Below are 14,734 nucleotides of genomic sequence, written 5' to 3'. Positions count from 1 at the left end.
CCCTCCCCTCGCCCTACTTTGTCCATCGGCACACCTGCCTCCGCCTATGCTTTAAAGATGGACAGGCACCAGCAAGAGTTCCAAACGCACATCGTGGTTCATCGCGGAAGCATCCAAGACACGTCTCACCAGCGACGAATTGGCCTCTGGTTCGTTCCGTGCGAAAGAGGATCCCAGTATTATTTTCACGTGAAGCGCGCCATCCACAACTACCAGTTCGAGATCAAGAGAGACTGGGATCCGACCTGCACCGGAAGTGCCCTCCCGCTCATTTACATTGGCAGGACGGACAAATTATCCGCCAGCGAGTTGGTCAAGATCCTCACCGACGTGCCCATCGAAAACCACAACCTCGAATTCAATGGCCAGCAGTGGATTTGGGAAGCACTTACGTTTCTGGTCTCCAAGGGCCACTTGACCAGAAGGCAGCTGGATGACGGCTTCGAACAGATGCTTGTGACGGTTCTGCAGGGCTCGGCTGATGAGCTCCCGGAGACACATCACGGCCATATCCGCAGCAGCAGCAGCAGCAATGACACCACAGATGTCGTCTAATCACCAAGGTGGTGATTTTTTGCCGCAGCTTGTTAGGGCTACTAGATGATATCTACAACTACGATTTAAGTTGCAACGAAATTACGAGACAAACGCATGGTTTCATGGTATTGAGAGTCTTTTGCGGGGTTTGTCTTTCTTTCTAATCGTCTTATTCTTTTTCTTATTACATGCTTGATTCACATCCCCAGTTTGTTTTCCGCCTGCTCCAAAATATTCCCGGTCGCTGTCCGATTCAATGGTCCCTCGATCGACAAAGCCACTGGTAGGCAGAGCTCCGTTCCACGACAGCCGCATTTGGCAAGTAACCATGTGGGAGAGCACGACCTGAGCGATCACAACGCACAGGACAAAGAGTGTGTGGCAGAGTCCGCCAAAAGGTCATCAAGGTGGGTGGCATGTGTTGTATGTGTGGTATTTTAGGTGTTGAGTCTGGGCCGGCAACATGAGTGAGTTGGAGTCATCACAAGGCGGACATGGCGTTGGGGGCAAACTGATCTCATGTGTTGTTGAGTTTTTTGGGTGCCTGGAACTGATGGTACTCCGTACAGGCACTTGGTTTTTATTTTTATTTTTTCCCCTTTCAATCCTGTTGGCCGTGGTCCCCTTTGCCTTTGCACATTTTTGCTTCCGTTTCGTTTCATGCTGTGAAAGGTGGAGATTGACCTGGTCCTTTGTTACAGTTATGCTGGGGCCCTTGTCCGAGAGAAATAATGACAGAGGTGCATGAAGGCCTGGACTCTTACTCTTATTAGGTGGCTCTCGAGATGCTGCGTCTGCCCACCAATCGACACATGGCCAACCCTTGAGGTTTGGCACAGCGGTAGGCGGCGGCATCTGCAATGTTTGATGTGAAATGATAAGATCGACAAAGAAAAATATAGTGTTGCAGGGCATGTAGCATGAAACGAGCAATCGGCATCCGGCAGGCCAGGATGATGCAGAATATCCTTCAAGGAGTTCTACTCGTGGGTCTTTTTTGGGCCTTTTGCTCTCTGTTTTTCATCATCACACAAATACAGACACGGGGCGCTCCTTGACCTGAGCACTTTACGCACATCGAGACATGTTGGCCTATGCTTCTACGCACCAGTTCCGCGTGAAGACAACGGTCCATTAAGATGCTCAGGTGGCCCTTGTCCTTGGAAGTAGTACTACCGGGGGCAGGCCGAATAGACCGGGTTATTTCTGAATCATCCCACGGGAATGTCGCCCCCCATCGGGACCGAGTAGTACTCGTGAACCACTCCATGCTGCCTCAGTAAGGAGGACTCTCTATGCCGCAGCATCATGCCTCTGAGAGCCGGAGTAGCCATGGCGGTCTCTGTCAATATTGCCCATCCATTTGCCAGAAAAAAAAACTGCCCAACGCTTGCCAGAAGCGGGCAATGCATGGGATCAGTCACATCCCATGCTCCCGCGCCGGGCGGTTGCCTGTTACACAAAAGCGAACCAATGTCACGCTCAAGTGCTCAAGTCTAAAGAGGGGAGATGGAGGGATCAATGAGAGACAGAGAGACAGGGCTGCAACCAACATTGATAAGAAGTGGATGGAACCCCTCACGGAGGACTGCGCAAGTAAGGACCATTCCCGCCGCTCAGAAATAAAAATGAGATTGCCTCGGCGGGAAAATGGAGGTTCTGAGGTTCTCTAGCTGACAGTTTTCGAGCCTTTAAGTCTTTCCTTTTTCTTTGCGTTTCTTTCCTTCTTTCCTTTCTATTTCGCCTCTTTGAATGGAAAATTTCGAATCAGTCGTGAATTCGACGACGCTGTCTCGTTGAAGGTGCCGGCGCCACAGCCGCAGCTGCAGCCGCAGTGTCAAAGTCACACAAACTCGCCCCGATTTACAAAATACCTCCCTTCACCTTCCAGTCTTTCATAATGGTAACGCAAGAGAAATCTGTGGTAGGGATTGGTGCGGAGCCCAAACTGCTGGGCAGTTTCGACGTCGTGTGGAAATATCTGGGGCAGCTGGATGAAAGTGCACCAGCTCCTTCACCATCGACTGTCGACGACAATCATGGCACGGAATCAGATGGTACGAGGCCCTTTGTGCTTACAACTCGTGTTTCCTTCGGATATCCAAGTTTCCGAGTTGTCATATGCCGTCATTTGTAACTAACCGTGTTCGTTCAAAACAGGTTCCATCCTTCTCTACAGCACATCGGACCGAAGTGTCACCCTCTTCCCAGACAAAACCATCGTCAAGTCGGGCAAAACCATTTCCCTCGAAGAAGCCGAAGCTATCCAAGTTGCCGCTCTTGCAGGTCTGCCCGTACCCGAAATCTTCACCACGGACAGCCAGCCCGGCGGCATCAATGTTCTTCAGATGAGCCAAGTCGAGGGCCGGCCCTTGTCAGAAGTATGGCGGACCATGACGCTTCGTCAGAAGCGTAGCATTGCCCTCCAACTCCGCAGTATGCTCACCGCCATGCGTGCATTACAGGCTCCCCCTAGATTGGTGGGTGCCTGTAGTGGTGGCCAATTCCGCGACTCGAGACTCTGCCACTCGCATTACTTTCCGTCGCTTGTCAACGAGGACGAGTTCAACAAGTACCTGATATCGAACTTGTCGCATGTCACGCCGAGACCGGTGAGGGATGCCTTCACCAGACAGCAGAGGAATGGCCATCGAATTGTCTTTACACACGGGGACTTGAGCCCCAGAAACATCATTGTGTCCAACGATAGGATTGTGGGGTTGGTTGATTGGGAAGAAGCAGGTTGGTTCCCCGAATACTGGGAGTACGTAAAATTCTTCTTGAGGACGGGTGCAGAAGATGGAGACTGGCCATCGTATGCGTACGAGATTTTCCCCGAGGTATATCATGACGAATTGGTTTTATACTTTTCCATTCTGCAATGGCAGTCGCCCTAGCCACTACTCAAGAGGTTGCAGAGACTGAAACAGCGAGATCAACAAAAAGGGTGCTAATTTGTGCTTATAAGGGAGGGCGGCACACTGAATTCTCAGTAACGACATGGATTGGGCGTTTTCTCTTCTTACAACGGCGGGATTAACATTCATTTGAGGAGTAGGCAGTGACATACCCCTGGACAGCGATATGAGTTCTTTTTGGGATGTTTTTCTTTTTTTCAAAAGCAGATTGGCCGTTAATACATGCATTACTTTTGTCGGTCGCTATGATGATGGTTTCCTCTTTTTTCATGTACATGACCAAAAAGCGCTTGGAGGAGCACGGTTACCTGTATATGCATATCTTCAGCACATGTATGCGTTAACAACAACTGGGGCATAACGATATTCTTGCTTCCAGCATTTGGATCAAGAGCGAGAGCGAGTTGTAGGGAAGATAATTTTGCGTCTGCAATTGCTACAGTGGGAGGCAAAAAGTGTTCGATCAGATCAGGTGCCTGGCATCACGCTCCATGTCTGTTACAAGATACTACAGTATATTAGTGTGAACTTCTTGGTGGGCACATATGTTCTGCCACCAGACAGTCTAGACTGCATGTGTTCAATGCTCGGTATGTGCCGTTGACGCCAATATACAGCAGATTGCTGCAAGTCTCGCGAATCTGCACCACACCCAATCAGATATACATACAGAGTTCACCTACATACACTTGACAACACACGACGCAAGGGCACGCAAGGTACTTTATGTACTGCACTTGGCGACCTCGCCTCCGGATCAAAGAGCTCGACAGTCACTTCTCCGCAGCACATGTACCGTCGACCTATACGTCTAGACCATAGTTACTTTACCTAAATGCATGCATCGGATCAAGCATTTCCGGTGAGCAGCAGCCCTGACAGATGGCCAGTGCACGCAAAGATGTCCATTGACGGTACGTACATGTATGCAGCTTTCAGACACTGGTGCAGGCGCATCCACGATCCATCCTAACTGACATACATATTGACATCTCATGCCTTGCCAGCAGCTGGCCGTTTGAGAAAAATCACAGTTTTCTTGCATTCCGATTTGCCGTCCATCGTTCATTCGCGAGTCAACCAACAGGTATTGATGCGGGCAGACTCCCAAACCAGCCATGGTCCCGTCTACCCATTTGCAGAGGCGGCGTTGGTTGTTTCTACGGAGCAGCTGAGTTGAGCATCGTCAAGATCAGTCCGAAAGCCCTTAATCGTTTTCTTCAGCCCGACTAACAGATTGCGGTGAAGACGACACGGGACACTCATTGATCGAATTTTGATGGCGCCAATGCTATTGTTGATGTGTCTGTTCCATGGTTGAGCAGCACTGCTTCAGCAAGGCGGGTTGCACAAAATCGCCGTCGTAAAAAATAGGCGAACCCAACGAGGAGGCAACTACTACTCCGTGCTACGGAGTACATACTCCATACGGAGCAATAATCGATGCTTTCTTCTGCGGGCTTGCATCCTGCGCCTCGGCGGAGGCGTCTTGCTGTCTTGCAAAAGCTCCTTCTGCCCGTGCGTGTTGCTCGAGCTTGACTCGGCACCCTGTCTGCTGCCATGGTATTGATGCCCAACAGGCCCGTCCCCCCAATGAAGAAGCTTATTAGCAGAAGGGGAAAAAAATCAGCTTACTGTCCGAATGGACTGCAGCATGGCCACTCGGGTGTTGCCTCTGTTGCTGGCTTACTACTTCTTGGTTGAGACAAAGGCTCCTTTTTTTGTCTGCTGCAATACATACCCCGGCCGCATTGCCTTGAGTGTTTGCCCGCGGTATCGTGGTCGCTATGAACAAATACACAGAGGACGACTCCAACTAATTGGCCAGTGCTTCATCTTGATGGAAGAAATAACACATTTACCGACAGTGTCGTCTGTTCACTCGGCATGTCTCGACCCACGAGTTAAATGTCCCATCCGTCCAACATGGGTTGCGAAACGGTCGCGTCTCCAATGATACCAGCCAAATGTACAGATTGGGGAAAACAAATTGCCAAGACAGTCAATCATGCATCATCCCGTTTCTCAAAACTCTCGTACTCTCTCTCTCTCTCCTTTCCTGTTGAATCGAAGTAACAGAGGCTATCATCTGCCAGCTTCCGGCACACGCCCCCCTCCGGATGGATTATGGCAAGGCTTACGGCCGTCAAGTACTCCCCATGTATCTTCGACTTGAATGCCAAGCAGTACCATTGCATCTTTTGTACGCCTCTAACTGCTGTTGGGAAACATGAGGGCCGTCAACATGGAAAGGAACCCCGCTTCGTCCTGGAGGCTGGCGCGTCCTAAAAAGTCGCACTGCGTCAGAAAACGCGATGGTGGATGATGGGTGGATGGGTTGGATGGGTGGATGACACTGGATAGAGTTTGTCGAGTTCTTCCATGCATGTTCGGTTGCATGAAACTGCTGCGCAAGCTTATCCGCAAGCTTCACTTCGAGTTTAGTACTACCACTAGTAGAAAGTACCACCTTGAACCTACCAGGAGGACTTCTTTCTGGCGATCAAACTCACGGCTAGGCCCGCTAGTTTTGCTACTATACGGTCCTCACGCCTTTCCCATTCCGAGAAAGGCGGCGATCATAGATAGCATTTGCACCATGGCGAGGCAAAAGCTTGTTCGTTTAGCTCCTCTTTAGCTGGCGATCACCAACCGGCCCAGCACGGAGCCGTACCATGTGTCTTCACAGGCTCAGGGTGTAGGGTGCGGCTTCTGATGCCTCTCCTCCAAACCACATGTAAACATGCATGTGTACGTTGCCAAGGTTGTGTTCCACCATCTATCTCAATTTAACCTGCAGGTCCATGACCCTAGGGCCATTTTTCACGAACAAAGCCTTTTGCTCGCCCGGTTTGACCGTGGCTATGCCCGCCCTCTGAAACGGTGCCCCCAGCCAACAAGATCGTCGAAAGGCGACATCAATCTCCACGTGAAGTCTTGGCAACGACCACTCTGCAGTATTGTAGATGCTACGCCTACGGCAAAATATATTTGCCTATTAACAAGTATACACGTATGCTAACATGCTTTAAATAGTATGTCTCTTGATGGCCAGATGCATGGTAAGTTGCAATGCTTCATGCCTCCCACTAGTTCCATCACCAAGTAGTCCAATTGGCAAGGCCTTACGACGCTGACACAAAAGGAGGCGAAGTCGGTCTTGGCCCCATGATTGCAAATAGCAAACATGAGCTTGGCAGATGCCTCGGATGACTACTTATCTCTACTTATCGAGGGTGTCGACCGCTGGCCAAGAGCTTCGACAAGACAAGTCGGATAAGCAAACTTCTTGGCGGACCTTCTGGAACCACGCTCCAATATGCGCATCCCGGTGACTTTTTTCTTTTTCTTTTTTTTTTGCCTTTCTTATGTATCCGGATATGTGCCATGGCGGCGCAGATGTCACTTGGCCTCATGGACGGTAAGTGATGCACTGTGTAAGCATGTGCAAAGGCACGATAAGGTGGGATCATCCAACAGGGCGCTGACCAAGATCGTCCTCTCGAGCGCCTATTTCTTCTTCACGCCCGTGGTCTATGCAGGAACTGGAGCCAGTGTGCTCCGTCGAGACTTGATGCTAGCGCCTTCGCTGACCCTCGTATATGCTCTCGAAGCAGTTAAGGCTTCAACGATGTATCCGTCGAATATTGTGACCAACAGGCCACTATTTTTTCTGATCGATACGCCTATAGCCACTCATTAGAGCTCACTAGAAAAGAAGCATCAACAATTCGATATGGGCCTGGGCCGGGATGCTTCCAAGGCTTGTGGGAAGAGATACTCTGTTTGGACCCTTGACTGCTTTAGGGAGTTAGAATGTGGTACAAAGCCATCCAGGCAGTTACCTAGTAGTCAAAGGGCCTTTCAGTCATATCTTGTCTTTGAAAGGCACGCTTCTTCCGTCACAATATTATGATTCATGGCGACGTTGATTCCCTAGGAACGAGGTAGTGGGAGTTGCTGCTTCAATAACAAGACTCTTCCACCATGGGATTAAACATTGACTCTTCATCTCATAAAAATAATTGAAAAGAGCGAATCTGCGGGTGTTTGTCTTAATAATTTCTTTCTTTAAAGGAGGATTTGCATGAGTAAGTGTACTGGATGAAGGCAGACTATATTGCAAAACTGTGGCCAAACAGCAGTCACGTATATATATAGACTAAAACGGTGAAAGGACACACGAAGAGCTTGATATTGGTGATATTCGGCCAAGGGCTGCTGTGGCTGGATCTTTTCACTCCATGATTCGATTGTCAAATCCAATATCCATCGTGACAGAAGGAGGCACAAGCTTGGAAACTACCATATTATTGATGTTTAGTAGCTATTATTACTCATCACTCTCCTCCTCCTCAATGTTATCATCTCCCTCTTCATTATCATCTTCTTCCACCTTGTTCACACTCTGATCTAAAACCGCCCAACTTGTCCTCATAATTTGACATTTCTTGTGTAATACTGGCACAAAATTCTCTCCCCGGTGCTTTTCTAACATAGAATTGCCTTGATCCCCGGACTGTTTCTCATGCGAACCTGATTTTGAGTAGGAGAAACGTCCGCAAGCCCTTCTGGCCTGGTTTAGTAGGGGGCAAAAAGTATTTAACTAGATCAAGAACTTAGCTTTTGCGCTCTGTGCTTCGTACTATTCTCTACAGCCATGAGACAGACGAGTTCTGAAGCGATTAGTGGAAGATACCTACCTGCTTTTAGCACTGGTTACATTGACACGTATTTTCTCGACTCATCGCTCTCTAGGATGGATACTAATCCCGCCAACTAGAAGCAGAAACTGGATAATCTTAAACTATCGTCCCAGCCGTGGACTTTGCTCTTTCCTTATACCCTCATAACACCGCGGTCGGCGTATCAATAATCTCCATAACCGAGGACATTCGTTTTCTCAGAGCTCTGACCACGGCAACGATACGTTTGGTGGACATGCCTAACTGCGATTTTGACTGCGATCATCTTCCAAGCTGCAGTCCGTAGCAGAATATATTTGCTCAAGTATACCACTATTATACAAAAGTATGTTCGATCAAAAAGTGCAAAGGTACCCGATGTCAGTGTTATCGATGCGCCTTGTGTTGCGTGTGCACGAAGTAGGCTGCTGTCATTAACTATGTTGACTTCATTTCCCCTTCTGAGATTGACTCTCGTCGTGATTATATCACCAGCTACAGGGCTATATAACGGAGCCAGCTTCATCCCCTGGTGACGAATATGACTATTGGACATCAACGCTGGAGCATTATGTAAACGAACTATAGGGTTAGCTATTTACTGTATTGTAAGTAGAAATAATGGTACTCACACCACTTTAATTGACTGATTTAAGGCACCGAGCTTCTATTCAACCGTGCCAGGCCTCGGATCAATCGCGTCAAGTTTCGTCTCCATCGTTCGTCGTAAGGCTCCCAACTCAATTCTATTGAGTGTTGACGCGTCCTGTACCGCTTGAATGTTGGAGCATGACTGCACTTCGCGGGCTAATGACTGCAGGTCATCGGCAGCATGGGCAAAATTAGGTTTACCGTTGGATATATTAGTGTATATCGTAGGCATCAAGTGTGCATATTATAAGTTACTTCATGTCCAATCTAACTCAACGACCTCGTTGAAATCCCGTCCATGCCAAATAGTTACATACCATCCCAAGTTCAATATGACTTGTTTAACACCATCCCAAATTAAATATCAGCCTAATTCGAAGTGTCCCATGTGCTTCCCAATCCTTCGCCAATCAAGATATCTCTGCTCATTGATCAATCGTCATTATTTGCGTCCTGGCCCGCGGCTGCCGCACACAACATCCATCCCACGCGTACACCGTACATATTGTAAGGTATTAAGTGTGTATATTGTAAGGTACTCATTGGTCTACTAGCCGGTTTGTATTTCAACCAGTCTGATGGCCGGAGATCTGTATGGTCTCATTTACATCTTAAAGGTCCTCGATACTTTTCTTGAGGAGGACGAAATGTACATAGTCATCAAGCTATGACACATACGTGCGTGCAAGATTCCTTCAGAAAGGCCTAAACTTGGTCTCTGAGCCAAATATACTTTGCGGTTTCTTCTGGCAGTTTTAGAGTTATTAGTAGAGGATGCAAATGTAGAGGTCAACTAGAGGCATGTGCGTTTATTCTGCAGGAAACATTAGCACTACGAAGGTTTATACACTTTTGCTTTCTTCCCATCATAGCATGGAATTACGGCTCAAGTATTCATGGTAGTGGGAACCAATGTGGTCCATGAGAAACGGAAGAAATGCCAGACTTGTTCACCTTCTGTTGGGTCTAATTGATCTCGTGGCACTCCTATCATGCCGACTTGCAGATGATCGACAGTGTTTGCTTTTTCTTTCATTCCACATCATGGGCTTTGTTCTCGGCGGGACAGTCTTGCTGCGTCAGAGGAGAGACGTCTGCCGCCGAGTCGTACACTTTTTTTTCTGTCTCGGGCTGGAGTGATGAGCCCCTGCATGCCCGGCAAGATACCAGTGCAAACAGGACCAGAGTCAGAATGTTTTGTTCCGTTAGAAGATTCAGACTAAGATGGATGTAGCGTTTCGCACAGCCGTCCAGACCAAACACTCGAAGCGTGGACATGGTCGCTCCGGGTTGGCTACTCATGCACCATCACCGCCTAGAGTGGGATTTGGCGACATGCTCTTTCATAAGCAGCAAGCCATTGCCCTGTTGCGAAATACATCAAACAGCTAACGGACCTACCGCTGCGGTCTACACTCCATGTCACCACACAGGTCTGCGGTCTTGCGAGGGAATAAGCCAAAACAGACGGCATGTGTAGAGTACGAATCTCCGTTCCTATTCCGATGGGGCAACAGCTAATTCCGATCAAGGCCGTTTCGTGCGTACATGGTGGCTCATATAAAGCCAAAATACTCCATGCGATGCCACACAACAAGGGAACGTCACCTTGACGGCGATGTCAAGAAGACAAGAACTAGCAAAGGCATGTGAAAGATGCCCATCATCCGACGACATGCCACTGGTGGATTCATTTCCCAGGCGTCTTTGTCGGCCTCGTTATTGACGGTTGATGGTTCTCTCGTGGATTCAATGAAAATGGGCTCATATGGGATCCAGCGCCTGCAGTTAATCAACTACCCACCTGCATTGCCAGCTCATCAGCCAAAAACGGGAATGGTGGGAAAGCCACTACAGGGCGTCCTCAGGGGGACTTTGAAAGTAGTACAAAATATTGGAGGGCACGCATCTGATGGACCGTTGTGCGGATTTTTTTGTCGATGCTGTCGAGCCGGCCAGAAATTCGCTCATCAGGCGGCGAACTGAGGTTGTGTTGTGCTACAGCTAGCAGGCGTCGTGTTCCTGGTTCACCAAAAAAAAAAAAAAAAAAAATCTGGCACGGTCTCTCGGAACGGGGAATAGACGAATAGCCTCATGCCAGATATGCGGGCGCGGCTGCGTCCCTTTGTCCTCCAGAATGTCCGCCATATGTATGTACACGAGTAGACAAGGTCCACGTCGCCAATGCCTAATGGCAGAGGCACAAATAGAAGGTAGAAGAAGCCAGTTCGGGCTGATACGCACCGGGTTGGCGGACAGGTTCCAATCGGGACGAATTGGTGATGCAGCTTGGCAGCAGTGGGTGCTGATTCGCGCAAATGAGTGGCGTAAAACCAAAACAGCTTGCAGGCCCAAGGGGACCGACGCCGACATGGAGCAAGCCATCCATGTCTGGAGGGATCAAATAGTGGGATGAGTCTGGTTCCTGTGTGATGCACTGAGGCTTCTGCACTGATGGCTCAAGTTAGCACCGGACTGTCAACAGTGGGTGGCTTCGGTGGGGGCCAGAAAGGGCTGTCGAGCCAGGTCCTCCTTCATGCGACGCAGCGTGTCGTGAACACCAAGTGCACAGAACGCAAGTGAGAGAGATCTGCGGAAGCGATGCCGGCCGAATCCGCCGATGCGTGAGGTGAAATGAGATGAGAATGGACACTGACTGGCTCACTGCCAACACTTAATGTTGACGAGGAATGTTCCAAGCCGGGAGAAATTCTGGGGTTTCAGGTGACTGCGTGCACGAGCCGAGGATGCGGCAGGATGCGGCAGGCTGTGGTTGGCTGCGGCGGGCAGCAGTTGCCTTGCGCGCGTGCCTCTTGGTGAGCATCGGCGTGGCATGGCCCAGTAAATGGCCCCACCAATTGTGGTGAGCAGGTGCACAATGAGCCTGGTCTGATGGGCCGCGGTTCACCGTTCCGAGCCGACATCTCGACATCTGGACTGACTGGACCCTCAAACTGCCCCAGCAATTCTCATCCGCTTGGCGCGCCTAATTTGTCCTGGTTCCAGCGCTCAACCACCCAAGTCACCTTCAATCACATTCCCAGAGTACGGAGTACATACGTACATGTACCGAGTTACCTCCGTTCGCACAGGAAAGTACGCAACATACAACCCTCCCCTCCGCCTGCCGCATTTAACGCTTGCGCCTTTCAACGTTCGCTCTTTGAATTCGCTCGACAACCAGCACAACGGCGCAATCCTTTGCGACATCACCGTCATCAGCGCCGCCATCGCATCTCGCCGTTGCATCGGCTTGTGCGTGTGCTTCTGCTTGTGCTTCTGCTGGTTGACATCCGGTGTCCTCTGTCCCCAGCCCATTCCATCATCCGACACCCAACTCGGCCACAGCGACAAATATTGCTTCAATATTACTTCAATACCTGCCGCAGCCGACGACGCACACACCGAGTCTCAGCCGCCTACTCCGTCGTCTTCCTGGCAATCTGGGCCGCCGGCATATTTGGGGTCGCACAAAAAAAACACCAAACACTGCCGTCAGCCTGACTCAAAGCGCCTGCATCCATTCGTCCAACCATCGTCATCCGCCGGCCTCGTCAGCCAGCCACGAGACCATTTCCCCGGACTGGCGCATAACCCGCCTGTCATTGCAGTGTACTGTCGACCCTTGTCCGACCCGTCCTCGCTCTCGGTGCCGATTTGATCATTTCTCAACTGCTACCTCTCTGCTGCTGCCCGCGTCCTTGCACTGCCGTCGCCCGGCTCTGACCTCGGTCTGAATACAAATCTCATCAGCTCTTCTCCCCCCGGCCCCCGAGGGCACGGGGAGAGTAAACACGTAAATACTACCACACCTTGGGCCCTTGGTTCCAGCTCTCCAGGAGTGCAGATTGTTGGCTGTGACGTCCATTTTCCATAATGACCAAACGCACGTCAGAGTCGGACGCTTTTCTACCCTCCGGTGCCATCGACGTCCCAACCAACGGCGCCTCAATAGGCGGACCAGCGTCACATTCCGGTTTTGATTCCTCGCAATCACCTTCAACCATGACTCCCTCCGGAGACGCCTTGTCCAATCACTGCGACGGCCAATCAGTTTCGTCACCGAGTCGACATGCCGCCATACAGAGCCCTCCTATATTAAACCCTCTCAGTGCCAACCGTTCACACTTCAACTTTCCTTTGGCTGGCACGCACCTGGATACGCCATCACCGTTAAATTTGTCCAACTCGGCATCACCTGTTGCTGCTGCTGGCGCCGCCAACTCTTCCAAGGCAAAAGTACGTGGCTACTTTCATCCCAACTCTTCTTCGCTTTCACCACCTGCCGCCTGGGACTTTGGAGGCGCCTCTCTAGCAAGATCCGTGTCTGCCGATGCAGCAATTCCTCCCCAGACGCCATCGCGGCTCTATACCGGACTGGCTGGCCATTCGTCATTGGTCGAAAATTGGAGACTCGAGCGTGGCAACCTCGAGACCCTCAGACAGAAAGCCGAAAGGCTGTACCGCGACCAGCAATCCGTCATTGACGAAATGAGTGAGGAATGGTTGAATGAGAGGAAAGAAATGTCGCATCTTATACAAGGCCTCAGAGAACGCATCCAGCGTCTGGAAGGGGAAAACACCGTCCTCAGGAAATTTGCCTCGTATACCACACATGTCCCCGGTCTAATATCACCTCACAACAGTCTCCAAAGCGGCAGTGGGGAGGCAAATGTCAGCCATTCGCCCTCGCTCGCTTCAAACAAATCTCCGCCACCTCGACCTTCTGGACGGAGTGCCAGCGAGGCATTGGCATCCCTCGATTTACCTCCTGGGTTAGATGGTGCCTCTCGACGCCCTCATCAATTTGCCAAGCAAGGAGGTAGTCCTTGTACCTCTCCTACTGCCGCCCCTGCACATGGGACTCATATACCCATAAGTCCTCGAATAGTGCCTCGGAAGTCTGTCACCACTGATTTCCTCTCCATTTCATCACCAGAACCCAATAAGGGTGTTCCCATCATTGATATCCAAGAAATAGACCCTAAATTGGAGGGTATCCCGATCAAAGCTACCGCGGTTAAAAAATCAACCTTCCATGCAACATCAAACCGGCCTGGCAACATCTCAGAGCCACCCCATGCCCCTGAACCAGCGACAGGCACTCACAAAGACAACCATCTCAAACAAAAGAATGGGATTTCCATACGGGAAAGGCTCCGACTCGATCGGCTTCGATCTGGCCTCACCCCTCTCGCTTCCTCACAAGATCAAACAAAGCAAATACTGGCTACTGATGAATCTCGACGCCTTACGATGCATGCTGGACATACACCAAACCACTCTCTGTCCCTATTCCCCACCATGACCGCCACTGAGAGCAGCTCAGCCGCCGCCAGAAGCCAGGAGACTACGCCAACTGCATGGGCATCTTCTGGATTTGCTGACCAGCATGAGGACACAGATCTCAGCGATGATTCTGATAGCAAACCTCGGCATGGCAAAGAGGATATTGGCGAAGGAAAGCAAGAGGGTGGCAGGGATGATGATAATATCGAAGGCTACTTGGAGCCCTCTGATGATGTCGCTCTCAAAGGCCCACTCATGATAAAGAATATACCAGCCCAGGACGAGATATTTTGGGCACAGGTCAATCAGAGGCTAGATCCCATCAGTCGAGGTCAAGACGCGTTGCCCAAGGTTCTCCAATCTCCGGAGCTTGAGGCTGTCCGGAATATGTTACCTGCTGCACTCCAGCCACCACCAGAAGACGGTAAAAACCCGGAAGAAGCCAGTGCCGACCTCGAATGCGACGAGGAGGGAGAAGACGAAAAGGCTAGTGTCGAGCCAGATGTTCCTCTCAAGTTCAAGAATACTTCCAACTTTGGGGCTCCCTTTGGCTCCGCATGAATCAATCCATCAAGCTTGGGATGGACCAAAACTATCATTGCATCAAACAGAGGGGGCTTATCTCTTTTCTATTTTTTTTTTTTTTTTTAGTTT

The 14,734-nt window shown here is 50.2% G+C and overlaps 3 protein-coding genes across 3 annotated transcripts; all 3 read left to right on the top strand.

Moving 5' to 3' along the window:
- Window positions 1–57: 57 nt before the first annotated feature.
- Window positions 58–555, top strand: MAA_03706 (uncharacterized protein; the record flags this gene model as incomplete). The annotated part of the gene is made up of 1 exon (XM_007821704.1): window positions 58–555. One exon carries the CDS (start codon window positions 58–60, stop codon window positions 553–555), a length of 498 nt encoding a protein of 165 aa, XP_007819895.1.
- A 1,882-nt stretch (window positions 556–2,437) lies between these two features.
- Window positions 2,438–3,434, top strand: MAA_03707 (Tyrosine-protein kinase, active site protein; the record flags this gene model as incomplete). Its single annotated transcript, XM_007821705.1, has 2 exons — window positions 2,438–2,594; window positions 2,698–3,434. 2 exons carry the CDS (start codon window positions 2,438–2,440, stop codon window positions 3,432–3,434), a joined length of 894 nt encoding a protein of 297 aa, XP_007819896.1.
- Window positions 3,435–12,667: 9,233 nt separating this feature from the next.
- Window positions 12,668–14,641, top strand: MAA_03708 (uncharacterized protein; the record flags this gene model as incomplete). Its single annotated transcript, XM_007821706.1, has 1 exon — window positions 12,668–14,641. One exon carries the CDS (start codon window positions 12,668–12,670, stop codon window positions 14,639–14,641), a length of 1,974 nt encoding a protein of 657 aa, XP_007819897.1.
- Between the last annotated feature and the right edge of the window lie 93 nt (window positions 14,642–14,734).

Source organism: Metarhizium robertsii (assembly GCF_000187425.2).
Source record: "Metarhizium robertsii ARSEF 23 chromosome Unknown MAA_Scf_3, whole genome shotgun sequence".
Classification (NCBI taxonomy): domain Eukaryota; kingdom Fungi; phylum Ascomycota; class Sordariomycetes; order Hypocreales; family Clavicipitaceae; genus Metarhizium; species Metarhizium robertsii.
This window is presented reverse-complemented; position numbering and strand designations above follow the sequence as displayed.